Source organism: Elephantulus edwardii, unplaced genomic scaffold (assembly GCF_000299155.1).
Source record: "Elephantulus edwardii isolate Elephantulus edwardi_28Jun2011 unplaced genomic scaffold, EleEdw1.0 scaffold00037, whole genome shotgun sequence".
In the NCBI taxonomy this organism is placed as follows: Eukaryota; Metazoa; Chordata; class Mammalia; order Macroscelidea; family Macroscelididae; genus Elephantulus; species Elephantulus edwardii.
In genome coordinates, this window is record NW_006399787.1 from 6,428,578 (window position 1) to 6,452,587 (window position 24,010).

General features: G+C 48.3%; 1 protein-coding gene across 1 annotated transcript in view; it reads right to left on the bottom strand.

The window, feature by feature from the left end:
• Window positions 1–1,193: 1,193 nt before the first annotated feature.
• The window catches only part of ADCK1 (aarF domain containing kinase 1), a 167,976-nt gene continuing 145,159 nt past the window's right edge, over window positions 1,194–24,010 (bottom strand). The window contains exons 7-10 of the mRNA XM_006884642.1: window positions 9,121–9,270; window positions 7,856–8,053; window positions 2,609–2,802; window positions 1,194–1,365 (exon numbers count right to left, since the gene is read on the bottom strand). Coding sequence (XP_006884704.1) covers window positions 1,194–1,365; window positions 2,609–2,802; window positions 7,856–8,053; window positions 9,121–9,270 — 714 coding nt within the window. The remainder of the gene's footprint in view (window positions 1,366–2,608; window positions 2,803–7,855; window positions 8,054–9,120; window positions 9,271–24,010) is intronic.

Here is a 24,010-nt window from a genome sequence, read left to right on the forward strand (position 1 = left end):
AAAGGAAACCACACCACAGAGTCGAGGTTTCAGGAACAGAATCACAGCCTTCAGAATGACTTGCGGACCAGGAAACATCTCTAGTCTGAAACTGGGGCTCACTGAACGAAGAACCAAAGAGTTAATAGTCAGAAGCAACTAGTAAGAAAAGGGAGCTGTCAAGGTCATAGGAAAGGAGGTGAGAATCTAGAGAAACCAGAGTTGAAGGACTTGGCTGATGCTCTGAGTTCCTGGCCTTGTGCATCCAAACTCCTCAGACCAGGTCTTGAAGAGTGAACAAAACATATAAATAAAAAGCAGGAAGTGGCCCCAGAGCAGAAAGCTCAAAGGATTACAGAGTCAGGAAACCAAGCAGATCACACTGACAGGAGGTGTTCAGTTTTACCCTCACTTAGTAGCCAACATGGGTACACATTAGAATCAAATTTCCCACCAAACTGGGGCCAAGTCTGACACGATACTGTGCAGACCTCCTTGGGAAACCTGGAAGAAGCAGTAACCGGGGGAAACCAATCAAAAGACCTTGGCAAGGACCGTGAGGCACATTCTGGATACAGCATGTGGATGGCTGGGCTCTGAGTGTGGGCCGGTGGGGGAAGAGAAACAAATCCTACAACTCTAAGGGGTCCTTTATTGAAACACAGTGCATGATACAAAACGCCCAACAGGCACACCCATGACAGCAGTGAATTCACACTGTAACGGAGTCTGTCCTAAATGCCATAAGGCTTCCTGAGTTGGGTCACACTTCTGAGTGGTGTGGGAAGGAGAAGGTGCCTGTTCTCTGGTGAATTCAGAGACCATACTCACCTCCAACTAAGATCAAACTTCTTACACGTTGCCCGTGCCCTCAATGGGGTACGAGGTCCATCCTGACAAGATAAAGTGTTAACGGAAGGAAGGGGACCTTCAACGCAATGGCACACAGCAGGAGTGAAAATAAACTCTGTGTCTTCTCCCCAGTCTATTCCATGAGAACAGCTCATGGGCCCTGAGACAAGGGCTGCAAGGTGGGCAGAGGAATTCCGAAGGTGAAGACACTGGTGCTGTGGAGTGTACATGCCCAGGGGCCCTGGAACACCATGTGGCAGAAAGGGAACAACCAGCTGGAGACATGGCAAATGAGGGGGAGTGATAAACGTCTCTCCTGCTATGGGGTCCCACCACAAAGTGGCAGAGGATGGCAAGGTGACTCAGTGTGAAGCAGGAAGCAGCCAGTAAATAAGGGACAAGACCCAGCTGGTCAGCCTCAACCCTTTCACGCTCAGGAAGAATTCATGAAGGTCAATCTGCCATAGACTCAAGGCTTCTCGGAACGAGATCTGGGTCTTTCTGAAGAACGAGCAAGTATTCTTCTTCTTGTGCCTGGAGGAAGGGCGAGAAGGAAAGAGTGTGAGAGAGAATCGTAGCTCAGCATCATCTAGGGAAATGGAAGGGAGGAGCTTTGCTCCGCCGACCAGCTCCCTGCCCCTGTGGGCTGCTCTTGGTGACATCATCGATCCCCGCCCAGGTGAGGCCCAAAGGAACTCAAAGATGCCAAAGGATTTTTTTTTAAGTAAATGGCTTAAACGACCCATTGACTAGAACATGCCAGTGGTTCTCATTTTTCTAAAAGTACATTCAACAGGCATCTAACTTCCTGAAGGTCAGAAAATCACCCAGAAACCCCTCAGGTGGCACTGTGGATACAGCCCAGCTCAATCCCTTCTAAACAAACAAGAAATCTGGTGGAAATTGGTGCTGATGGTGACCTAGTCAAGACGTCACTTCCTGGACCCGCAGAGGAAGGCTAAATCATGGCCAGCCTTTGAGCGTGCAGGACATTTTGACAATCTGGTATTTGATAGAGCGTGCCTGAGTTATCTGGTCAATTTCCCCTCAGACAGAGGTTTTCTGAGAAGGGCCGATCTCCATCAAAATGGAAGAACTGGAAGTTGATCAAGTCTGGATTGTCTCCTCTGGGTGATTTCAGCCAGATGGCCCTTTCAATATATTCCCTGCATTCAGAAGAGCCTCAGATCCTTCCTTCTCTGCCATCACCATCCAGAGACACAAGCGTCCTTCCTTACACATCCCTAAGAGGTACCCAGACATCAAAAAAGGCATCTGAAAAGATCTGAGATACTTGGAGTTGCTCGATTCAAGTTCTTCCTCATGCAGGACTTCCCCGAAGGCAACAGTTTACCTCTTTTGGGACAAATGTACTTGCTTATCTCCTGACAGTCTCTGGGGAGACAGTTACAGGACCCTGGATCAGTCGGAAATGGGATACACACCTGGACTTCCTGAGTCCCAGTACAGGGGACACTTGGGTTGGACCCTCTCTCAGCTTCACCTTCCTAAGGGTAAGAACAGCCTGATACCTGGGAGGTGGGCTGGGAGGCGAAAGCCCTGGAATCTGCCACTTCCACAGGACAGGTTGTTCTCTCCTCACCCACAGAACTGCCCAGGGACTGCAGTGAACTTGTAAGCTATTCTTGGTCTCACTTTTTCCTTCGTGGGGAGCTGGCGAGTGGGAAGCTCAGGCAGGGCCAAGTAGACTGGTGGGAGAACAGGGGGCTGAGGGGCGCCCCTGGGGCAGGCTAGGAGAGAAGGGGCCCACACTCACGTGGCCAGCGCCCGGATGCAGCAGCGCGACATGTTGAGGAAGGAGCTGGCGCTGGCGCGGGTGCCCAGGGCCGCCTCGATGCCACGCAGCAGGTCGTTGGTCTTGAAGATCAGCAGCATCTGGCGCGGCACGTGGTTGAGGAGCTGGCTGATCTGGGGGAGGTAGTTGGCCGCATTGTCCCGGATTTCCATTTCCTAGAGCCGTGGTGGGGAGACAGAAGGAACAGTTGGTTGGTGGTGGCTGTTGTGGCCTGAGGGGACTCAAGGGAGACCCCAGTAGGTATCCAGTAGTATCGTTGCTTCAGCACCACTATGGACCCTTCCCAGAGGGAAACCTTTCTCCTTTTAACTGAAGAACAGCTACAGCCTGGCAAGCCCAGATGGAATCTCACATTCCAGCTTCTTGCCACTGTAGGACAGAAGGACACAAAGGGGACGTAGGAGGGACAGACACCATTTCTGCTGCAGCTGCTGTCCCTGGTTCCTCACAGCCAAGGTCACTGACAAATGTTGCCAACTGCTCTCAAGTCAATTCTGACTTATGGTGACCCCACGTATAGAGAGTAACACTGTGCTCTTTAGGGTTTCAAGGCTGTAACCTTTTGGGAGCAGATTGCCGGGCCTGTCCAACGTGTATTGGTTAGTGATGGGTTTGAATCACTTGTCACCTTGCTCGTAGTCAAGCACTTAACCATCTGTACCACTCAGAGACGTCTAAGGCCAAACATACACATGCCCAAAGCTCCCAAGTCAGTACTGATTGGGGCACGAAGTCACCAATAGCCCCCGCACCCCAACCCCACTTGATGAAATTTGAATAAGCTGGCCTCCTTGGCTAGGGATCTGTCTCCTAGTATTCCACAAGACATCTCCATGGTCATCTTTTCCAGCCAGGCCTGACTCTGGGGTTCATCACCTCGTCTTCAAAGCCCCATATCCTGTGGGAGTTGGCCTCATCAGGCTCACCAACAGCCTTTAGCCCACGCTGCCTGAAGCCAGTCTCGACTCTCCCAACACCTGAGATCTGAAACCATACAGCAGCACTGGGTGAGTCCTTACGTCCCACAGCACCTGCCTCATCCTGCAGTGTGAGTCTGGGGCCTGGTCCCTCCCCCATCTGGCCTCTGTGTGCCAGAATCCTGCGCATGGCAGGTGCAGGTCTGATCCTTTCTTCTAGAAAACTGAGGACAGTGATAATGATGAGGATAAGAGCGAGCGGGCATGGAGCACCAACTACATAAGCGAGCACTCTGGAAATGCCTGCATTTATCAAGTCGTCAGCCCCTTCTGACCCCATGAAGTAAATGTATTCTTTCCACTTTTAAATGTGGAAACCAAAGCCCACTCCCTCTCACTGCCAGCTCGTCAGGCCAAAGTCAGGACGTAAACCAAGCGGTCCCGCTCGCTAGCCTGAGTCCTGACCACGTGCCTCTACTGCCACTCCACCCACTCAGCAGGCCTGTGTGGTGCTGAGCAGCCTAAACCGTTTAGCAACTCTGTGTCCTCCCTGAACGAGGAGAATCCAAATACTCGCTGTGCACGCCTCCCAGCAGTACTGGGTTAAAGCATTCAGGGGAAGGGCAATGAGTCTATCAAAATCATCTTTTCCTTTTTTTAAAATGGTTTATTTTATTTTATTTCATTTTTTTATTATTATTTTGTGTGCATGTACCGTCGAATCAGATCTGACTGGTACAGGAGGAGATTTTTCCTCCTTCTCCAGCAGAGCATCTATCTGGTGGATTTGAACCATGTACCTCTGGGATTGCAGTGAAGCTTCTTGCCACTAGGCCACCAGAGCTCGCCTCAAAATCATCTTTAAAACAAATCTACAAAATGCCCAGCAAGTCAATCTGGACTCACAGTGACGCCCCCCTGGGCTTCCAAAGCTGTAAACCTTCCAGGAGAGGTCTGCCTATCTTGCTCCTGCACATCAGCCAGTGGATTTGAACCATCGATCTTCTGGTTATTAGTCTAATATGTTTGTAACTACATCATGAGAACTCCCAACCCCATTACCGACAAGTCAATATCAACTCATAATGATTCTGGCAGGCAGAGTAAGCTGTGCCATAGAGTTTCCACGGCCCAAATCGTTGCCTCATCTTCCTCAAGGTTAAAAACTAACTTTCAGTCAGCAGCCGGGGGCGTTCAACCATGGCTCCTTATGGAGAGGCCCTGGTGCTGACAAAAGGTAATACCAGTAAGACTGCCTTTCTACAACAGAAGCAGCAACCCTCAGCCTTTCCAGAAACGTGTGTGTGTGTGTGTGTGTGTGTGTGTGTGTGTGTGTGAGAGAGAGAGAGAGAGAGAGAGAGACAGAGACAGAGAGAGAGAGAAGAGAGAGAGCTGTGATTCTAAAAATGTGCTCCAGGCAGGAGCAATCAGACCAGAACATCTCACAGGAAGAGGCCACCAAGAAGCCATCTGCTTCCCTGCTGCCAGGTCACCCTGCGCTGAGGGCTGAGGTCAGACCAATGCCAGGCTCACCTCTCAGCAACGGCAGCACTGACCTGGTCACAGAACCTGTCAGCCCAAACAGAAAGGGCCTTCACCCACTCAGGACGCCTCCCAGGGTGTCCCTCAAAGCAGCAAAAGCCTTCAAGCTGAGATTGATCCCAGAGTTGGGTGTCTGGGGCAGGTTTTTATGGGTGTCCACCCTGTCACCATTCCACTTCTCTTCTGTTAAAGAGTCCCAGGTCTATCCATCTGACCACCTCAGGCCACATTCTTCAGCAAGGCTGAGCGCCTCCCAGTCCCAGCATGGTGACATCTTGATCCCGTTCAGCCAATACTGACTGAATCTCCTTCCTAAGAGATTGGCTGAGGCCTGGACATGTGGCATGATTCTGGCCAATGAGAAATGTGATGTCTATTGGGAGATTTCTGTGAACTGTTTTCTTGCCTTTAAGAAAGGATATACAGAAAGAAATAAACCTTATCTTTCTATCTCCGGACACCCTGAACAAATTCAGTAAAGTTTGTCACTGCTACAGCCATCTTGAAATCGAGAGGCAAACCAAGAGGCTCAAAGCCCTGTGTTTGTTAAGCTTCTGAATGAACCAACTTGGAGTCATCGACCTTCAAGCTTCCTGTAAGGGAAGGAATAAAGTCTTCATTGTTTAAACCACTTTTACTTTGTGGTTGCTGTTCTTATAAGCAGACAAGATTATCCTCAAATTTGTATGTCAAGCCAAGACCTCCTCTCTGAGCTTCTGATTCAACTTTCCATAACACCTCTAACTAAACATCTCAAAACAACTGTTGACTGCTTCCACTCCAGGTATGTCCTTCCTCAAAGTTCCTCTATGTTCAAGAGTGAGCCCTGACTCTATGACTCATCTCAAAAATCCTATGATGTATCTTCAAATCCTCCTTTCCCCCTTTTCTATGTACAATCCAAGTTGAGGGGGAAAAATAAAGAAAAAAAAAATCTGACCCTGTTGCTATCTAGCTGAATCGACTCACAGTGACTCCATGGCTCAGGACAGAACTGTCCCACTGTTTCCAAGGCTACAATCTCTCTGGAAGCAGACTTGCTACCCCTTCTGCTATGGAGAAAGTGGTGGCTTCAAGCTGTAGACTCTTCTAATTTGTAACTGAACACTTAACCACTGCAGCATCGTTGTGTTGTTAGGTGCTGTTGAGTCAAACCCAACTTAGGGCAACTCTATGAACACTGGGCTTAAACTTTGCCCTCTCCTGTGCTAGCATCAGTATCTCTTCCATCCTAGAGCCCCTTGCTGCAGTCACTGTGCCAGGCCACCTTGTCGAGGGTCTTTCTCCTTTCCACTGACCCTGAACCATTAGGATTCCTGAATCCCACAGAAAGTCTTCTCAATTCTACCTAGAAGTGAGGTAAAATTGCCTCCACCTCTTTCTCTCCATGTCTATTGTCACCAGTACAGCCTGAACACTCAACAATGCTCAACTTTGGTCTGAGAGGTGAAGAGAGCCTCCCAAGGTCACACCACAAGGAGGTACGAGGACTACAGTGCAGTTCTTCCTGGCAGGTCTAGATGGTTTCGGAAAACTAATAGAATGGGAAAAGAGAAGTCAGTTCTACAAGGACTGAGTGAATTCCTGGGAAGGCTCAAGCTGAACAGGAATAACTCATGGGCCTCAGCAAATGTTTTTCGTGGGAGGAGGTGCCAATGAGCAAAGGGAGGAGACGTTCCTGGGGTCTGCCTCCCAGCCTAGTCTTCACGACACTCTTGTCTAGGTCCAGTGGAGAACTGAGCCACAAATTGTTCTTGTTTCATGCCATTGAGTAGGAACCGACTCACAGCTGACCCTGCAACGGTCTTTCAGAGGCAGTAATTCACATGGGAGGAGACTGTCCTTCCTTCTCCCACAGAGCAGCGGGTGGATTCAAACCGCATGCCTTTGGGATGTCAGTGCACTTACCACTGGGCCACCAGAGCTTCCAGGTCACAAATAGAGACCCAAAAAAACGTGATTTCACTAAAAACTCTGCAGGACATTGGAACAAGCAGCAATTCCCGAATACTCTGGAAGAGTAAGCAAAGCACCTCTTCCACTTCAACGTCTGGAGGAGCCCTGGGCTGGTGACAGCTCACAGCAGAGGTGGTCTCAGATGTACTCAGGGGCACAGGGAACAGGGGAGTGTGGGAGCAGAGGGCTGAGGATGGGCGAGGAGGGGGCGGTGGTTAATCATAGGGTCGCACATTTGATGGGTAGAGGAAGGCGGGGGTGAAGGAAATGGGAAAGATCTGATGTGAAAAACAATGTATGCAAACTTTGTAAATAAAGTAATATAAAATTAAATATATATATATACTTTTTTAAAAAAAGAGGGAGAAGTTTGTGGACGTAAAAGGAGATAATAAATGTAGAAGGTCTGTTGGGGAGGTGGAGCACATGCAAGGCAATCCCTGGACATTCCCAGAAGTCCTGGGAGAACTTGGCAGGAGCCTGAAATCCTATGTGAGCAGGTTGGGAGTAAAGCCACAGAGGTCTGGGTTACTAAGCTGGCAGTGTCCTGTTAAATGCGCAGGCGGGTGACGCCTAGAGAGCACACAGGGGAGTGTCCCGCCCTTTGTCACCTTCTATCCTGAGAACTGTTTCTCCTCCAACACTTCTCTAACTCTGTCGTGCACGTGCGTGCATGCCACACACAGCGTCCTGCAGTCTAGAATCTCAGACCCTGGCTAGAAAGTGTCCAACGACCATCCCTGGGCTGCCCCTCACCTCCAGGAAAGGACAGTGCCAGGAGGTGGCCACCTACCTCGCTGGCAGTGACTGGCGCCCGGCCAATGCCTCTGTTGACCGAGTTCCACGAGCGGGCTGTCAGCATGCAGGCAAACAGGGGGTACAGCTCGCCGGCTCCCAGGCGCTGGCTGTACTTCTTTACCTTCTTCATGTCGGTCCAGATCAGGGACTGCCAGAGGTGACAATAATCGAGGCGGAACTCCTCCGTCAGCACCTAAGGTGGGAGGGAGCGGGGACGGCAGGACCTGAGCTCCTGTCCCCATGAGGTGATCCCTGCACAGACCCCTAGCCCCTGGCTGCTGCTGGCCCCTGCAAAGGGTGGGGGAGGATGGGTAAAGACCACAGTTCCTGCCTGATATGTGCTTCTCTCCGTAAGTTCTGTCAACCCTCTAGGCCAAGGTCAAGGGTTTGGTCTGGCAAGCCTGGTCTAGACTGGAGAGACTGTTAACTGCTCACCACTTTTCCCTCTCCTTCTCAGACACACCTCCAGGCTCTCTGTGACTGAGCTCTGACTGGGAGACGATAGCAGGGACTCCACTTTCAAGCCTAGCCAGCAACAACTTTCCCATACATGCTGCTGTGTCCTGACCCTTGCTGCCAGTCACAGCACTGCAGAGGCTTCAGAAGCTCAGCCCTTCAGTCCAGGCCCAGGAGAAGGGCTGCTGCTGACTCTTTCACTACCCAGGACTGATAGGTGAGCTACAAATTGAACTCCTATTATGTTTGCTCCAGTATGAATTTGGGGGCTATGAGACAATAGCCAGCCTTCTTCACAGGATATTTCAAGGGAGGCCAAGATTTTAGAACACGAGCTCAGAGTCTTAAGGAGACCAAGAGACCATGGAAATCAAGCCTGGCCCTGAGCCCCAGGACAGCCAGGAACTTCACCTTTCCCAAGTAGAGCTCCTAGTCTATTCAAACCACTTCTGCATTCTGAGCTCCAGGACACGGTCTGGGGTCTGGGGTTACCCAGCCCGTCTCAGTTTCCTGCTTCCTCCCTCATTATGTGTTATTACCTTACTGGACTGGGACATTCAGTTCTCACACCCTCTGAAATCCCAGCTCATAGAGTCCCAGAGAAGAAGTCGCATTTCCTTACAGTTTCTCAAGCACTTCTGTATATACAGCTACAGTTAAGATTTAACAATACACCTCACTTTATGGAGAGGGAAGCTGAGCCCTTGCATCTGTGACTTGGACAGTGACCCACTTCAAGGGTAGGGAGAGTCCCCTCCAGCTCTTGGTTCTCTCTGACCCAGACAGGACCAGCATCTCTCCTACCTGGTAGAGCCCGTGGTCCAGGAGGACGATCTCTGCCTGCCCCGTGTCTGCACACTTCCGCACCAGCACGTTGCCCGGGTGAGGGTCACAGTGCACAAAGCCGTTGACGAAGATCATCTCACTGTACATCTTGCCCAGGTGACGCGAGACCTAAAAGGGGAGAGTTGGTGGGAGCGCCACTCAGGTATGTTTGTCTCATAGACAAGGCTGTGACGCTGGCCTCTCTTTCTGGTCAACTTTCAGGTAGGCCAGAGGGAGTGGTGGGCCTGGGCAGCCATGGTGGATGTGATAGCTTCTGATGTAGTTCTAGAGTTTAGGAGAGATGCTAAGCTTTAACCCAGTGTTTCCTAACATGAGCAGTACATTGAATCACCAGGGACTGAGAAACATCATATCCAGGCATCGGTATTAGAGTTTCCCAAGTGATTTCAAGGAGCTCTCGTGGTCCAGTGGAAAGGAGTTGGGCTACAAACCCATAGGCAGGTATGTGGTTCAAATCTACCAACAGCTCTTCAGGGAAAAGATGGGCCATCTCCTCCCGTGCAGTTTGCTACCCCTGAAAATCCACTGGAAGGTCAGGTATGAGTTGGTTCTGAATCAACGGTACATAACAACAAACAACAAATTCTTTTCAAGTCCAACAATACACGAGGCAACCGTGACTCCGTGGTAGAATTCTCACTTTCTGGAGGGAAGACTTGGGAGCCCTGGTGGCAAAGCCCATAGCGTTTTGTTTCTCTGAATCTACTATTAGCCCCACAAAACGAAGACGAGCTGTCTCCCCCCGTTAAGATTTACTGCCTTAGAAACTCCAAGGAGGGTCCCTATAAGTTGAAATCGACTCAGCAGCAGTGGGTCTGGTTTCTTGGGTTTGTGTGAGGGAGCACTGGATTTGGGTCCTGGCCAGTGTACCCCATGCACTTCTACCCCACCCCCACCCCCAGTCAGCAGGGGTGTGGGTGTTACTGGCCGCTGCACACCTTTTTCCCCTCCCTGCTCTCTCTTCCCTCCTTTCCTACAAGTCCTTCTTCATTTCTACCCTCAAGCTTTGGCAAAGTGCTCCAAGGTGGGTTGGGTGGGTCATTCCACCCACCTCGTGTTCAAAGAACAAGGGGCTGAGTAGCTGCATGGGTAACACCCTAACCCACCCTTCGGGGCCACACAGCCCACTCAGGCCTTTCTCTCCTAGCCCTCCAGGTCTCTCTGCTGCTCCCCTCCCTCTGGAGCCCAAAGTTAATCTGATTTATGATGTCTGCACAGAAGAAATGACACTGGAGAGGTCGTTTAAATCATCCTGTCACTGCTCCTCTCCCCGCCACGGCAGTCTGCTTATCTCTACTCCCTTTTTATTAAAGCTAAAAGCCTCTTCCCAGCGAGGGAACAGCTGCTGAATAGAGCCAGCCCTGGCCCAGAGAGGCGCTGTCGCTGGGTCTCCACAGGACAAAGAGGCTCGACCCAGAAAGCTGATGCCCGCAGACACGTGGTGCCCTTGGCATTCCTCTCAGCCTCCACTGGACCTCCTTGTTACCAGTAAACATACCCCAAGCAGAGGAGAGATACTTGGGACCACAGATTGAGCAGGCTGGGAACACAAAATTGGGATGTTGTGATTAAGACTCAACTCCACTCCTTTCCTCAAATTGTCCTGCACAGTCTCTCTCCTGTCTCAGCTCACACTGCACCGATGCAGTCACATGCACTCTCTGCTTCTCCAGGGATCCCTTCTCCTGCCTACCTCAGGGCCTTTGCATGTGCTATTCCCTCTGCCAAGAGAATCTTCACCAGGCTCACTCTGTGGTCCCTTCAGCTTCCCAGGTCAGTACACCTCTCTAGGAAACTGAGGCCCTCTTGTAGCATACTCCCAGAAGATACTGTACTTTACTTTTCTAACAGCACCCTATTTGTGCATTTGATTAATGACCATCTAACCCAGTTTCATAAGCTCCAATGATGGCAGGCACTCGCTCTATTCTGTTTTAAAAAAAGAAACAAACACAATAATAACTAAAACCCAGAGAACTTCTTTATAGAGGTACCATACCTTACCATACTGGCTTTATTTTGTTGACCATCGAATCCCAACTGCTTACTATCCACTCCCACACTTAGTAAGCAATGATCTTTGAGTGTTAACTGGGTGGGTGGGTGGATAATGTGGATAACAAATATCTCCAAGATCCTAAAGCAGAATCTTACAACCCTGAAAATCCTCTGTCCAGGTCTTAGTGTTTCAAAGGCTGGTGATGGAGCCCAGGATGGGAAGTGCGAGACCACAGCATCCAGGATGCCCTGAACAGGGATCGGAATGACAGGAAAGGAATCCCAGACTCCTCCCATTCTTGGCTTCCCTCTCCCCCTCATGCAGACATGAGCTCAGCCTTGGGAGGATGCTGTCAGCTTCCTCTCCCCATCACTCATGACAGCAGCTAACTCAACATGCTTGGCCTCACTTCCTCATCCTAACAGCCCTCTAAGGACTATCACTGGTCTCATTTTACAGAGAGGAAAACTGAGGTTCAGACAAATACAGCGATTATGGTCATAATGGTGGCTAGGTCTTAGAGTCAGTTCCAAACTCAGATCTGCTCAACTCCAGAGTCCACACCCTTAAACAACTACTGTCTTTCCCAAGATACTGATTCCATGTCCTGTAAAGAAGACACAGGACCTTGAAGACTCAGGTCACTGTCACACAGGTACAATCCTTGTGCTCATGCCCTGGGGCCTGATTCAGGACTCACTGCCTGTAGGAAGCTCTCATTCCAATGTCTTCCACCCCAACAGATGTCTCCCTTCTCCCAACTACAGTGGCACTCATCCCACCTCCTAGGCAATTCAGTCATCTCTTATCACACAACCGCTTGTTTAATTATCTTGTACAAGTGTGTTTTGACACGAGAAAAACCTCCTGGAGGACAAAGAGCCCTCCTCCCCGACGCACTTGCAGGCACAAGCTGGGCACGCGCTGAATGTTCAGCAAACACTGACTGACAGGTGAATTACGTGGCATTTCCCAGGACGTGGAAGGCCCAGGCATGATTATTTCATTAAAGTCTTGGTGCCAAATCCAAACCACATCCTTCATAATTCTCGCCCAGTCCTTCTGACTATAAGGAAGAGTCAAATTTTAGTACTAACCCATTGATAAGACTTGAGTTAGCGCTGGCTCACCTCCCCTTTTATAGGAAACAAAAATGAGAGGAGGTGTCAGGCTCACAGCCTTGGGCGGCTGGCAAAGGCATCAAGTTAAAATTTTGTGATTTTTTGTTTGTTTTCATCAAACTTTATCTTTACTTCCTATTTTTGGGCTGTTGTTGTTACGTGCCATCAAGTCGACCGTGACTCATAACGACCTTACGTACAACAGCCCTAAATCCTGCTCTATCCCTTGCCAATCTTATTGACTCCGACACGCCTATCCTCATTACCCCAGTGACAGAATCAATGCATCTCATCAAGGATCTTCCTCTCCTGTACATAATGTCCCTCTCCAAGGACTGGTCTTGCTTTGCAACATGTCCAAAGTATGTCAGACAGAGCTTCGGAATCCTTGTCTCCAAGGAGCAGCCTGGCTCCACCCTCTCCCGGACAAACTTGTTTGTTCTCCGAGCAGTCCATAGTGTATATTCAATACTCTTTCCACCACCATAGCTCAAAGGCATCAACTCTCCTTCTATCATCCCTAGTCAATGTCTAGCTCTCTGATGCATAGCACATGATTGCAAAGACCATGGCCTGTATCAGGTGAACCTTAGTCTCCAGACTGACAGTGTTGCTCTACAGTATTTTGGAGAGGTCTCTGACAGCTGACTTTCCCAATGCAATTCGTCTTTTAATTTTTTGGCTGCTGGTACTAAGAGTGCTGATTGTAGAGCCAAGCAAAATGAAGCTGTCAACAATCTCAATCTCCTCATCTTCCAGTGAAGGTATCAAGTTTTCTTTTAAAATGAATGCATTTAAGTCATCTAAGAGGGGAGACATCTGATAGGAAGGAAAAACACCCTCATCACTGACACTCAGTTGGGTTTTCCAAAGCTGTAAATCGCACAGGAGGTGACTGCCCATCTTTCTCCCACACAGCTGCTGGTGGGTTTGAATTGTCATAGGCACCACCTTCGGGTCAGCAACACTATACGCACCCTACAGACTACGCCATCAGCATTCCCTTTGACTGAAAAAGCACTGCACCACCGATAGGACAGGGAAATGTGGATGGGAGGAGTCACTGGGTGCCACAGTGGTTCAGCACTCAAGTGCTAGCCTAAATGTTGGCAGTTCAAACCCACGGGAGGAGTCCTGGAAGAGAGACCTGGAAAATTTTCAAGACCTTCATCTTAAAATCCCGTGGAGCCGTTGTACCTGCACACACAGAATCACTGAGTCAGAACTGATTTCACAGTAACACACCGATGGAGCAAAAAAGTCAAGAACGCCATCAGGGGGCACACCAGACTAGTGCAGCCTCCTAACAACTGTCCCCAAAAAGACTCCTGGCTGCAGCTTGAGTCGTTTCTAAAGGTCTCAAGGATTTAGATTCACTTCACATGGCCAGACCAGCAGGTTTCTTCCACGCGGTAACTCAGAGTGGCTCAGACCATCACGAGCTGAGCGCAGGAGAACAAGAACTGCTCCCCCGATGGACATCAAGGCTTCCTACAAAGGGGTGGATCTGGTGGGTCCACCACCTCTCATCACTCCCTTCCCAACAGGAAGGCTCTGGGGTAGAAGAGAAAGAACAGAAATATTCTTGAAGAAATAAAGGCAGGAAAATGAGAAAAGATGGGGACTGCTTTCCCCAATCCATGTCTGCCTCCCATAACGGGCACCAAACTTGTGGATTCAGAACTGCATTCAATGTAAGCGAGACGTCCTTGTCTCATGGAGATATTGTCCTGACACACTGTGTTCCTGCCTCTGATGTCTGCCCCTAACCCCACTAATCTGCTCTGAATCCTGTGCTATTATAATCAGTCCCAAAGTAAACCACAAAGAGCACTTACACCTTAGTAACAATAGCTGACCTCTTTACCACAGCTTCATATGACAGTACAGTTACTAGCCCATTTTGCAGATGATAAACTGAGACTCATCTAGGTTTAGCTGACACAGAATTACTGGCTAGTGAGAAGTGGAGCCAAGAGCCAAATCCAGTCTTACTACGCTACTTCCTATTGATCCTTCTCCACCATGAGCTCACTTCTGGACTTCTCAGTTTAGCTTTGTGACCTTGAACAAGTTGCTCATATCTCAGCCTCAGTGTTTGCTTCTGTAAAATGGAAATAAGGGTGTCTCTTTCACAGACCACCACAGGAGCAAATGAGGCTGCCAATCACAGTGCTCAGGGGACAGTTCCCTTTCAATAGGTGCCCTCTTTTGTCACTGTTATTAACAGTCCTTTGGGAGGTCAACAGATGAGGTGCCACTGAACGTCTTTATGGTATGAAGAACTAGGATTAGTGGGATGTCTAAAGCATAAACATTATTCCCATATCACACTGCATCCACGGCAGGCCTCCAGCTCCTGTCATTTTCCTTAGGTGCGATCAATGTTTATTTTCAACCTCCATTCACCTCAGAATGGAACTTCGTCCCATGTCAAGTCCCAACACGGGCTGAGATGAGCAGTGCCGCACAGCCACCGTTCCCTGTTTTCTCAGGCAAGCCAGCGACTCCCCGCCTCCACGCCACCAAAAATCTCCTGTGTCAGTTTCATCTCCCCATGGAGCCACGCTTTGAACGGCTGTGTTTGCCAAACCAATTGCATTTATTAAGTAATAATTCATTTTTATTTGTCAAGGACGCACATAAGGTCCAATCAGAGCTCCTGATCAGCCTGAGATAAGCGGGGTGGCCAGACTGAGCTGACAGAATTCCAGCCAAAAGCAGAGAAATGACATTTCATTTAGTCTGCCAGGCCTGTCACGGGGAGATGTATGAGCTCCCTTAAGCTTTCTGAAATATTGCTAATCGCCCTGGGCCCCCCCATTATGGCACTGAAAGATGGTCCCTAGGGCCCTGGGGACTTTGGGTGGGAGTCGTTGCCCAGGAGAAGCGAGCTGCTGGAGGAGAAGGAGGAGAAGTTGGAGCAGATTCCAGCTTCCATCCACAGAGCCAGAGCCACTGGAGAAGCCCACCCCGTCTCCCATTCGGGTATCTTTCCAGCTGGGGCTGCTCTTGATGTTAATGTTCACCAGCTGTGGAAAAGAGAGACAGGAGGTGGAGCTGGTTTTAAGCCAACAGGACACGGTCGCCATGCCGGTTCTGCCACTCTGCAGCACGCACAGCCTGGGACGAGACCCTCTTCAGTCCGGGTCTACGCATTCTTGGGGTAAAATGTGGCTAACCCCAGCTCCTCCATGTTCCTCACAGAGCGTCCTTGAGATCCAAGGTCAAAATAAGAGCACAAATGGGAAAGAGATGTATCTGTGTTAAAATGAGACACAAACATGCTTATTTTCTTTTCTAATGAGGTGGTTCTCCTTGCCAGGTACTGTTCAATCAATCTGAGCTCATAACGGCCCCATGGACACAGCAGACCTGCCCCATCGGGTCTTCCTGGCTAGAATCTTTACAGGAGCAGAGCATCAGTTCTTTCTTTAGTGGAGTTGTCACGGGGTTTGAACTTCCAACCTTTTGGTTAGCAGCACAGCATTAGGCCAACAGACCTCCAGAGGACATTTTTTTTTCCAGAGCACATTTTTAACATGATAGTTTGCTATGTCTGACATACTTTGGACATGTTGAAGGAGGGACAAGCCTTTGGAGAGGGACATCATGCTTGGGAGGGTGGAGGGACAGCGCAGGAGGGGAAGACCCTCTATGAGATGGATTGATTCAGTGACTGGGGTAATCGGGATGGGTGTGTCAGAGGCGGTGCGGTTGGCACAGGATAGAGCAGGGTTTAGGGCTGTTGTGCATAGGGTCGCTGTGAGTCGGAAACGACTCGACAGCACCTAACAACAGTTTATATTTTAAATATGGGGAAAAGAAGTACATTTTCCCTGTCAAAGGTTTTTTCAGAAAGTTAAAAACATGGCTCAGAGACAAATATAAAATGAGCATGGGCCAATGATTTGTTAACTTGTTAATAAAGGAGCAAGTATCATATGGCAGAACAAGAAAATTCTTAGGAACTGGGTATTTTGGGGTATTAAAACAAGCATAGGAGACTAAGAGTCTTAGATTAGGTATGAACGTAGTTACTGTCCTAAGCCTGCTGCTGCCTGTTGTTGCTGTTGTTAGGTGGCTCTGAGTCAAGTACAACTCGCAGTGACTCTGAACAAGAGATCTGAATTCTGTCCTTTCCTGTGCCACCCTCGCCATCTCTGATACACTTGAGCCCATTTCTGCAGTCACCATGTCAATCCACCTCATTGAGGTCTTCCCCTCTTTCGCTGACCTTCCACCTTTCTGAAGCATGATATCCCCTTCCAGGTAATAGTCTCTCCTAGCAACATGTCCCAAGCATGAAAGACGAAGCTTTGCCACCCTTGCCTCCCAGGAGCACTCTAGCCGAGCCTCTTCTAAGATGTATCTATCTATCTGCTTTTTTGGCAGTCCATGGGATCTTTGTGTTCTTCTCCAACACTACAGTTCCAAAGTATCACTTCTATCATCCTTATTAACTGTCCAGCTTTCAGATGCATAGTAAGTGATTGAAAAGACCATTGCTGCCTATTCAAATCCAAGTCATACCTACCCTCTGGGACAGAGAGGAACTGCCCCACTGTAAGGCTGAGATCCTTACAAAAGTAGACTGCCACATCTTTCTCTCATGCAGTGGCTGGTGGGTTAGAATCGCCAGACCTCCAGTTAGTAGCCAAGTGTTTTATGCACAATCTGGCCCTGGGCAATGAAAAAAATAATAATCTGAGGTTCTCTTTCCCAGTGGCCTGAAGTATTTACATCTCTACCAGATAAGATCTGCATATAAACTGACATGTGACTTCAGAGTCCTAGCCCTTAATTACTATAAATAGAAAAGTTAAACAAGCGTACATTCCCCCAGATAGAAACAATTCTTCAGGTGGGTTTATTAAAGATACCCTAGAATGACTTTGAAGGGGAATAGAGTACTCTCTTGGCCTTACTTCTAAGTTTTGGATAATGTTCTTTGACATCTCGCAATAGGGACAAACAGTCTCTCTGTGAACAGATCTGCCCAGAGCAGGGCAGCCAGCCTCCTCGCACTCCCAGAGGCATCAAGAGTCCCGGGAGAAGCCTAAGGCCAGTAATAGGCCTTCTTTCCTACCCTTTCCATATCACTTGGGCATTGCCTCCTACTTGAAACCAAACAGCTCCCAAACTAAACATGCCCCTCACACCATTAAAGCTGGCATCTCCACAAAGATTGGAGGGGGGAGGAAATCAACAACAAAGAAGTTGCCATTGAGTCAATTCCAACCCCCAGTGACTTCATGGGTCTCAGGGTAGAACTGTGGGTTTTGATAGTTGTGATCTTTCATAGACAGATTTCCAGTCCTTTCTTTCTAGGTACCGCTGAGTGGATTCAAACCACCAGGCTTTCTAGGTAGTAGCTGAGCATGGAACCATTCATGCCACTCCGTGATTCCTGTAAAGACAGGAGTACCAATCTTGGAAAAGGTGCAGCCAGTGTACTCCCTGGAGGTAAAAATGGAGAAGCTTCGTCCTTCATACTTTGGACATGTAGCTAGGCAAGGCTAAAGGGATAGCATGCTTGGAAAGACATAGGGTCAGTGAAGGAAAAGACCCTCAATGAGATGGACTGACACAGTGATTTCAGTAACGGGATCTGGTTTGTAGGCTGATGAGGACGGCACAACATGGGGTCGCCACGAGTTGTACTCACCTGTACCTAACAACAACAAACCACCTTTTTAGGATGGTAATGCTCTGTTCCAGACACCACTGATCTGAACAAATTCATTCAGCTTTAGCACTTTCAGCCACCCTGAAAGTAGGCACGCAAAAGAAGAGATAAAAACAGGGTAAGAAGCTTGGTTACTCAGTCCCCAGTGAGGGAAGTGGGATCCAGACCCAGAGAGTGCAGTGATGATCATAACGCAAGCCCGCCTTTCAACTCCAGGGAAATGCCTGCCTGAAGCAGGGGCTGCACTAAGGGTGCACTAAGGAAGTTCATTATGAACTTCAGGAAGTTCATTATCCAGAAAAAAAGGTGGAGGTCCCAACCCCTGGCACCTGAAGGAAGTGTAACCTCTTTTGGAAACAGAGTGCTTAACCGTGTTATCAGGTAGCATGAGGTCATACTAAAGTAAGGTGGCTTCTTGTCCCATAGTGACATTCTTCTGAAAGAAGAGAAGATAAGACATACAGAGAAGCTGGTGACAATGGTGACAGAGTGGAGGCAGAAATCATAGTGACAGAGCTCTAAGCCAAGGAACACTACAAACTGCCAGCTGTCACTAGAAGCTGAGAGGCCTCACTCATCAGAGTCTTCTCAGAACCCGAAAAAGAAATCAACACTACTGACTCTCTGATTCAGACTTGCAGCTTCTAGAACTGTGTGACAACCAATTTCTGTCCTTATAGTCACTCAGTTCGTGGCACCTGGAAATGAACTGAGTCTTCATCATCCCATATGAATAAGGAAAATCAAAGAAGAACTGATGCCTTTGAATTGTGTTGGTGAAAAGCAATAAATAGCCCATGGACAGGGGGGCTTTTTGGGTGGCTAGTGAGTAAGTAGTTGGGCTGTCAAGCCATAGGCAGGCAGATCAGGAACCATGGTTGGATCTTATATGTATACCTGAAGAAATAAAAATTAATTATAACTTTTATTGCAGAAGAAAAATGGGCAATCTCCTCTTCTGTGTCTTACATGCTCTGAAAACCCACTGGACAGTCAGCTCTGAGGCTGTTCTGACTCAACACAATGAGAAAATGAAAAGGGGGAGGGGAAGTCTGTCTTGAAAGAAATGCAACCAGACTGACTGCTCCATCAAGGAAAGGTGATGACATTCCATCTCATATGATCTGGGAATGTTGTCAGGAGGCAGCATCCTTGAAAAACAGACTTCATGCTGAGAAAGGTAGAGTGTCAGTGAAAGACAGGAAGACCCTCAATGAGATGAACTGGGACAGGACTGCAGCAATGGACTTGAGCACATGCGACGGGTCAAGGTTCCCATCTGTTGTTGACAGGATCGCTATGAGTCGTAGTAGCAACTCGCAGCACCTAACAACAACAATACCTGTTGTGATCTCACAGCAAATGCAGAGAATACGGCGTTCCACTCAGAGACAAGACACATGGGTGTGTCAGTGGGAAGGCTAAGATTGTTGAGCTAACCCAAACGCACTGTTAACTAAAGCCACAGAACAGCTCCAGTTAAAAAGGGGTGGGAGGGAAGAATCAGTGACAAATCTTTTGGATGTAAAAAGAATACGCACTCATGTAAGTGATTTCAGTAACTGCATTATGCCTTCATTCCCTAGCAGCAGGGAGGGGGCAACCCCAAGAATCTATAAAAAGGCTGAGTAAAGAATTAATTTAGTAAATAATATTTAAATCAAGGATTTCTTTTTGGATTTTCCCCAAATCTTGAATTGGCTGGAAGTACTTTAATTATTCTGTTATTGTGTGGACTAATTTATTCCCACCCCCAAAGGGAATTCTATTTATGTTCTTGGGGGGGCGTCTTGGAAGCAAGGCCAAGATCTCTGAAAGAAATGGGAGGCTGGTGTAGCAAAATATTAATAATCACAGAGGTGGCCTGATACCAAGTGCAAGGGGGTGAGGAATTCAAACTCTACTCCGCAGGACTGAACGGTCTGAGCAGGGCTGGGTCCTCTGGACGAGAGACAACTCCTGAATACATGGGGGGGAAAGCACATCGAGGTCGACCAGGGGTCCCACCGTCCAGAGAGAGACCAGGACGCCCAAATTTGACACTGAGAAAACAGTACTTGAAAGTTTAACTTCTTGTTTCTAAGAGCCTGAATTTACAATCTCTCTGTGTGTGCCAAGGTGGAGATGAGTTGGTCAATATTTGCTCTGTGAATGAAAGTCTTTCCTCCTGTTTATGGCCAGCTCCTCAAAGCAGAACATCTTGAAATACTAAATAAGACTACTGCCAAAAACAGCCTATCATATTCTTGCTCTCTCCCACCACATCCCCACAAAGCACTCCTGGAAGAAAAAAAATATATATGTATTTACATTATTTTATATAATATATATTTTATATAGTAATTATATATATAACCCTCAGACTACTTGTCAAGTATCACAAACCAGGTGCTGTTAAACTGACTCCAGTTCATAGTGATTGCAAGCCTGTGTTTGTCAGAGTAGAGCAGAGCCCCTGACAGTTTTCAGTGGCTCATTTTCTGGATGTAGCTTGCCAGGCCTTTCCTTTGCAGCACCTCTAGATGGACCTGAACCTCCAACCCAGTAGCTAAGTGTATCAACCTTTCTACTACTCAAGGACTCTACTGACCAGGACAAAGCTAAACATACTCATGGGGTGGACCTGAAACTAACGAACACTGAGAGGAAGCTTTGAATGATGGTGTTAGGAAGCTCTCCAACATGTTGTTGGGACAGAGAGAGGAATGAAGAAGGGCTGCATTCATTCAAAAATTGCAGATTTGGTGTCTAATTTTGGAGCTGTTTGGAGAAAGTATCTCTTGGGTAAGCTGGAACTGGGAGATCATATGTAAACCAAGACATGAGATATTCACAAGCCTAGAAAGACATCTCCGGCCAGACTAATTCTCATTAAAGTGACTCCTGGAATCTTAAAAGGATCATGGCTACCAAAAGAGGCTGAAATGGGGATCAGGGACCCCAACTATCGGAGACATAATGAGGAGGGGAAAGCTGTCAACACTCGACATGCTTGCCTCAAGCAGCCGCTCACTCCAAGGCGATTCCGTATCCTCCACCTTGTAGAGGAGCTCTGGTGGCCTAGTGGCAAGAAGCTGTGCTGCAATCCCGAAGGCATCTGGTTCAAGTCTACCAGCTGCTCCACAGGAGAAAGATGGGCAATCTCCTCCTGGGCAATTAACATCCTCTAAACACCTGCCAGAGAATAAACTATGGATAGGTTTCAACTTGATGGTACACAACAACCACCACCACCTCGTGGCCATTAGCTGCCACAGACTCAGCCTCCAATTTCGTGTGTGAGTGGTCTCACACACTATGGAACAAGACGCAAACGCTGTCCACTCCTGTACCGTCTCTGTGTGGATCAGAGTTGTGACCTCCAGAGTTTTCGCTAACTCATTTTCAGAAGCAGACTCCCAGGCTCCCAGGCCTTTCTTCCTAGTCTGTCTTGGTCTAGAAACTCAGCTGAACCTGTGTAGCATCAAGTGTCTCCTGACAGGCAGGTGGTGGTAGCTGTGCATGAGAGGCAGTGGCCAGGAGTCAAACCGACGTCTCCCACATGGAAGACAAGAATCTTGCCACTGAGCCACCAATGCCTCGGCATCCTTTCCCCTCACCGGCATCAGTGTAAAAAACTCGGGAAAGTGTCTCTTTGCCCCTGTGACACAGCCCCTAAGGCACTGCACTGCTAACGCAGAGCCTGCAATTTCCTGGCAGTTCAACCCACTAGCAGCTCCGCTGGAAAAGGATGGGCCAACACGCCCAAAGTCTGCGGAATGAAGCGTCACCATCCTCGCCTCCAAGTAGCTCTCTGGCTGTACTTTCTCCAAGATGGATCTGTTTGGGGTTTTTGCCGTTCATGGGATATTCACTATGGGAGAGGTGGGGGAGGGAGCACCAAATGGCCTCAAACCCACTGCTATCAAGTGAAAACGAACTCAAAGCTGATCTCCCAACAACTTGGACCTTCCAGAGAGGGAACCACCCTTGGGTCGGCAGCACAATTCCCTGGGGACTATGTCACCAGGGTTCTCCAGCAGAGAGGCTGTTGTTGTTATGTGTACTGTTACGCCGGTACTGACTTTATATGACATTCCTCACACAAACACAGCGGCTTTCAGAGCCAGTAAATCGCATGGGAGGAGACTGCTTCAGAGGCAATAAATGACACAGGAGGAGACTGCCCATCTTTCTCTTACGGAGCAGTTGGTAGACTGAACCACGGGCCTTTGGTTGGCAGTTTAACTCCTTACCATCAAGCCACCAGAGCTCACAAAGGGAGAAGCAGCTGCTAGAAAATGACTTGGTTTGCTACCATTAAGTCTGTTTCAACTCCTAAAAACAAACACAACAATCCCACCCAGTCCTGCATCGGCCTCGTGATCACTGGCAGTTGGAATCGTGACTCTTGAGCCAATCCGTCTCAGCCAGGGTTTCTCCTATCCTCTACTTTCCCAAATATGACATCGTTCTCCATCATCGGAGACGGGTCCAGGTGAGTGAGGTAGACAATATTTTGTTGCGAGCCATAGAATCTTCACTGGCTAATGTTCAAAAATAGTACACCAGGCCTTTCTTCCAAATCTGTCTTCATCTGGAAGTTCCACTCAAATTTGCTTCCCCTGAGTGACCTTGTTGGTATCTGAAACCTTCATAACATCGTTTCTAAAATTGAAACAGTACACAAGACACCACAATAGGACACACTGACAGAGGGGTGGTGGAAATAGATCCAAAACACAGAGCCCGAATCTAGCAGTGGAAGAATTTTGTTATACTTTGAGCCCATAAAGGGATTTAGGTAATTGAATGAAAGCAAAGTTGAAAGACCTCCTCTTGCCCCTAGCAGGTGATGGGTGGTGGCACAGGGAGTACAACACTCAATGGACAGGCCATCCCAAGGACAAAGGGCATCCTGACCAGTGAGTAGCCCTACCCTCTTTCTCCACTGGGCTCCCAGCTTCAGGCATCTCACAGGTAATGGAAGCCAGGCTGGGCCACATGCGTCAGAGATGGCAAAGACTCCTCTCCCCCAAACCAAGCCTCCAGTCACCAGGCCCCTCTTTCTCACACTCCCAACTCTGTCACCTTTCTCTAGGCTAATTTCACGCAAATTAAATTGGGCCTCAGCCTAGGCAGGGTTTTAAACACACACTCACTGAAATCCAATTAACCTTCGATAAAGGTCCTGCAATCAATAGTTGTTCTGTGGCTTGAGGAGGCTCCATCCAGCCCGGAAAGCGGCTCCTGCTCGACCTTTATTTTTAATGAGATCAATGGTAGTCACTGTCGCCAGCTCTTAAAGTGATTGGCAAATATGATCACCAGGTCAGGCCCCACAATGATGTCTGCTTCTGTGCTCACAGACACAAAGGAACGAGGGCCCCTGCAGGCTGCTCTCAGAGGCCCGCTTCACCCCACCAGGTAAAGCATCAGTGCAGAGCTGCCTCTTCCCCAGGGGAGCAAAACGGCAAGGTGAGCTCACCTCCCCACACCTGGGCCCATGGAAGCAGACTTCACAGAGAGCCTGAACCACTGGGAAGGGGAATTTGTTCATAAGCAGATTCTTTTCTTTCTTTCTTTTTTTTAAAATAATTTTTTATTGTGATCTTAACAAAAGTTTACAGAAAACTAAGATTTCCATTCATTCAGTGTTGCACATTTTCCCTCTTTACCACCCCCCATTTTCCCTTTCTCTTAAAAAGTTCATTCATTGTTGCACAATCTCCTCCCCGTCTCCACCCCAGTCCACTTTGCTATCCACCTTCTATTCCAGACTTTTGTCATGCAAATAATGCATAATCATATATTCCTTTTAAACAGTTCTTTCCCTCATTTGTTTCAAAGCAGTGTTCATTATCTATACCCTCTTTTCTGCCCAACCTCCATGTCAATTTTGTTTTATAACAGTGGCATTATACAGTATTTGTCCTTTTGTGACTGAGATATTTCACTCAGCATAATGTTCTTTGGGGTCATTTTGTATAATATTTTATGAGTTCCTTGTTTGTCAGTACACCATAGGATTCCATTGTGTGAATAACAGTTTCTCTATCC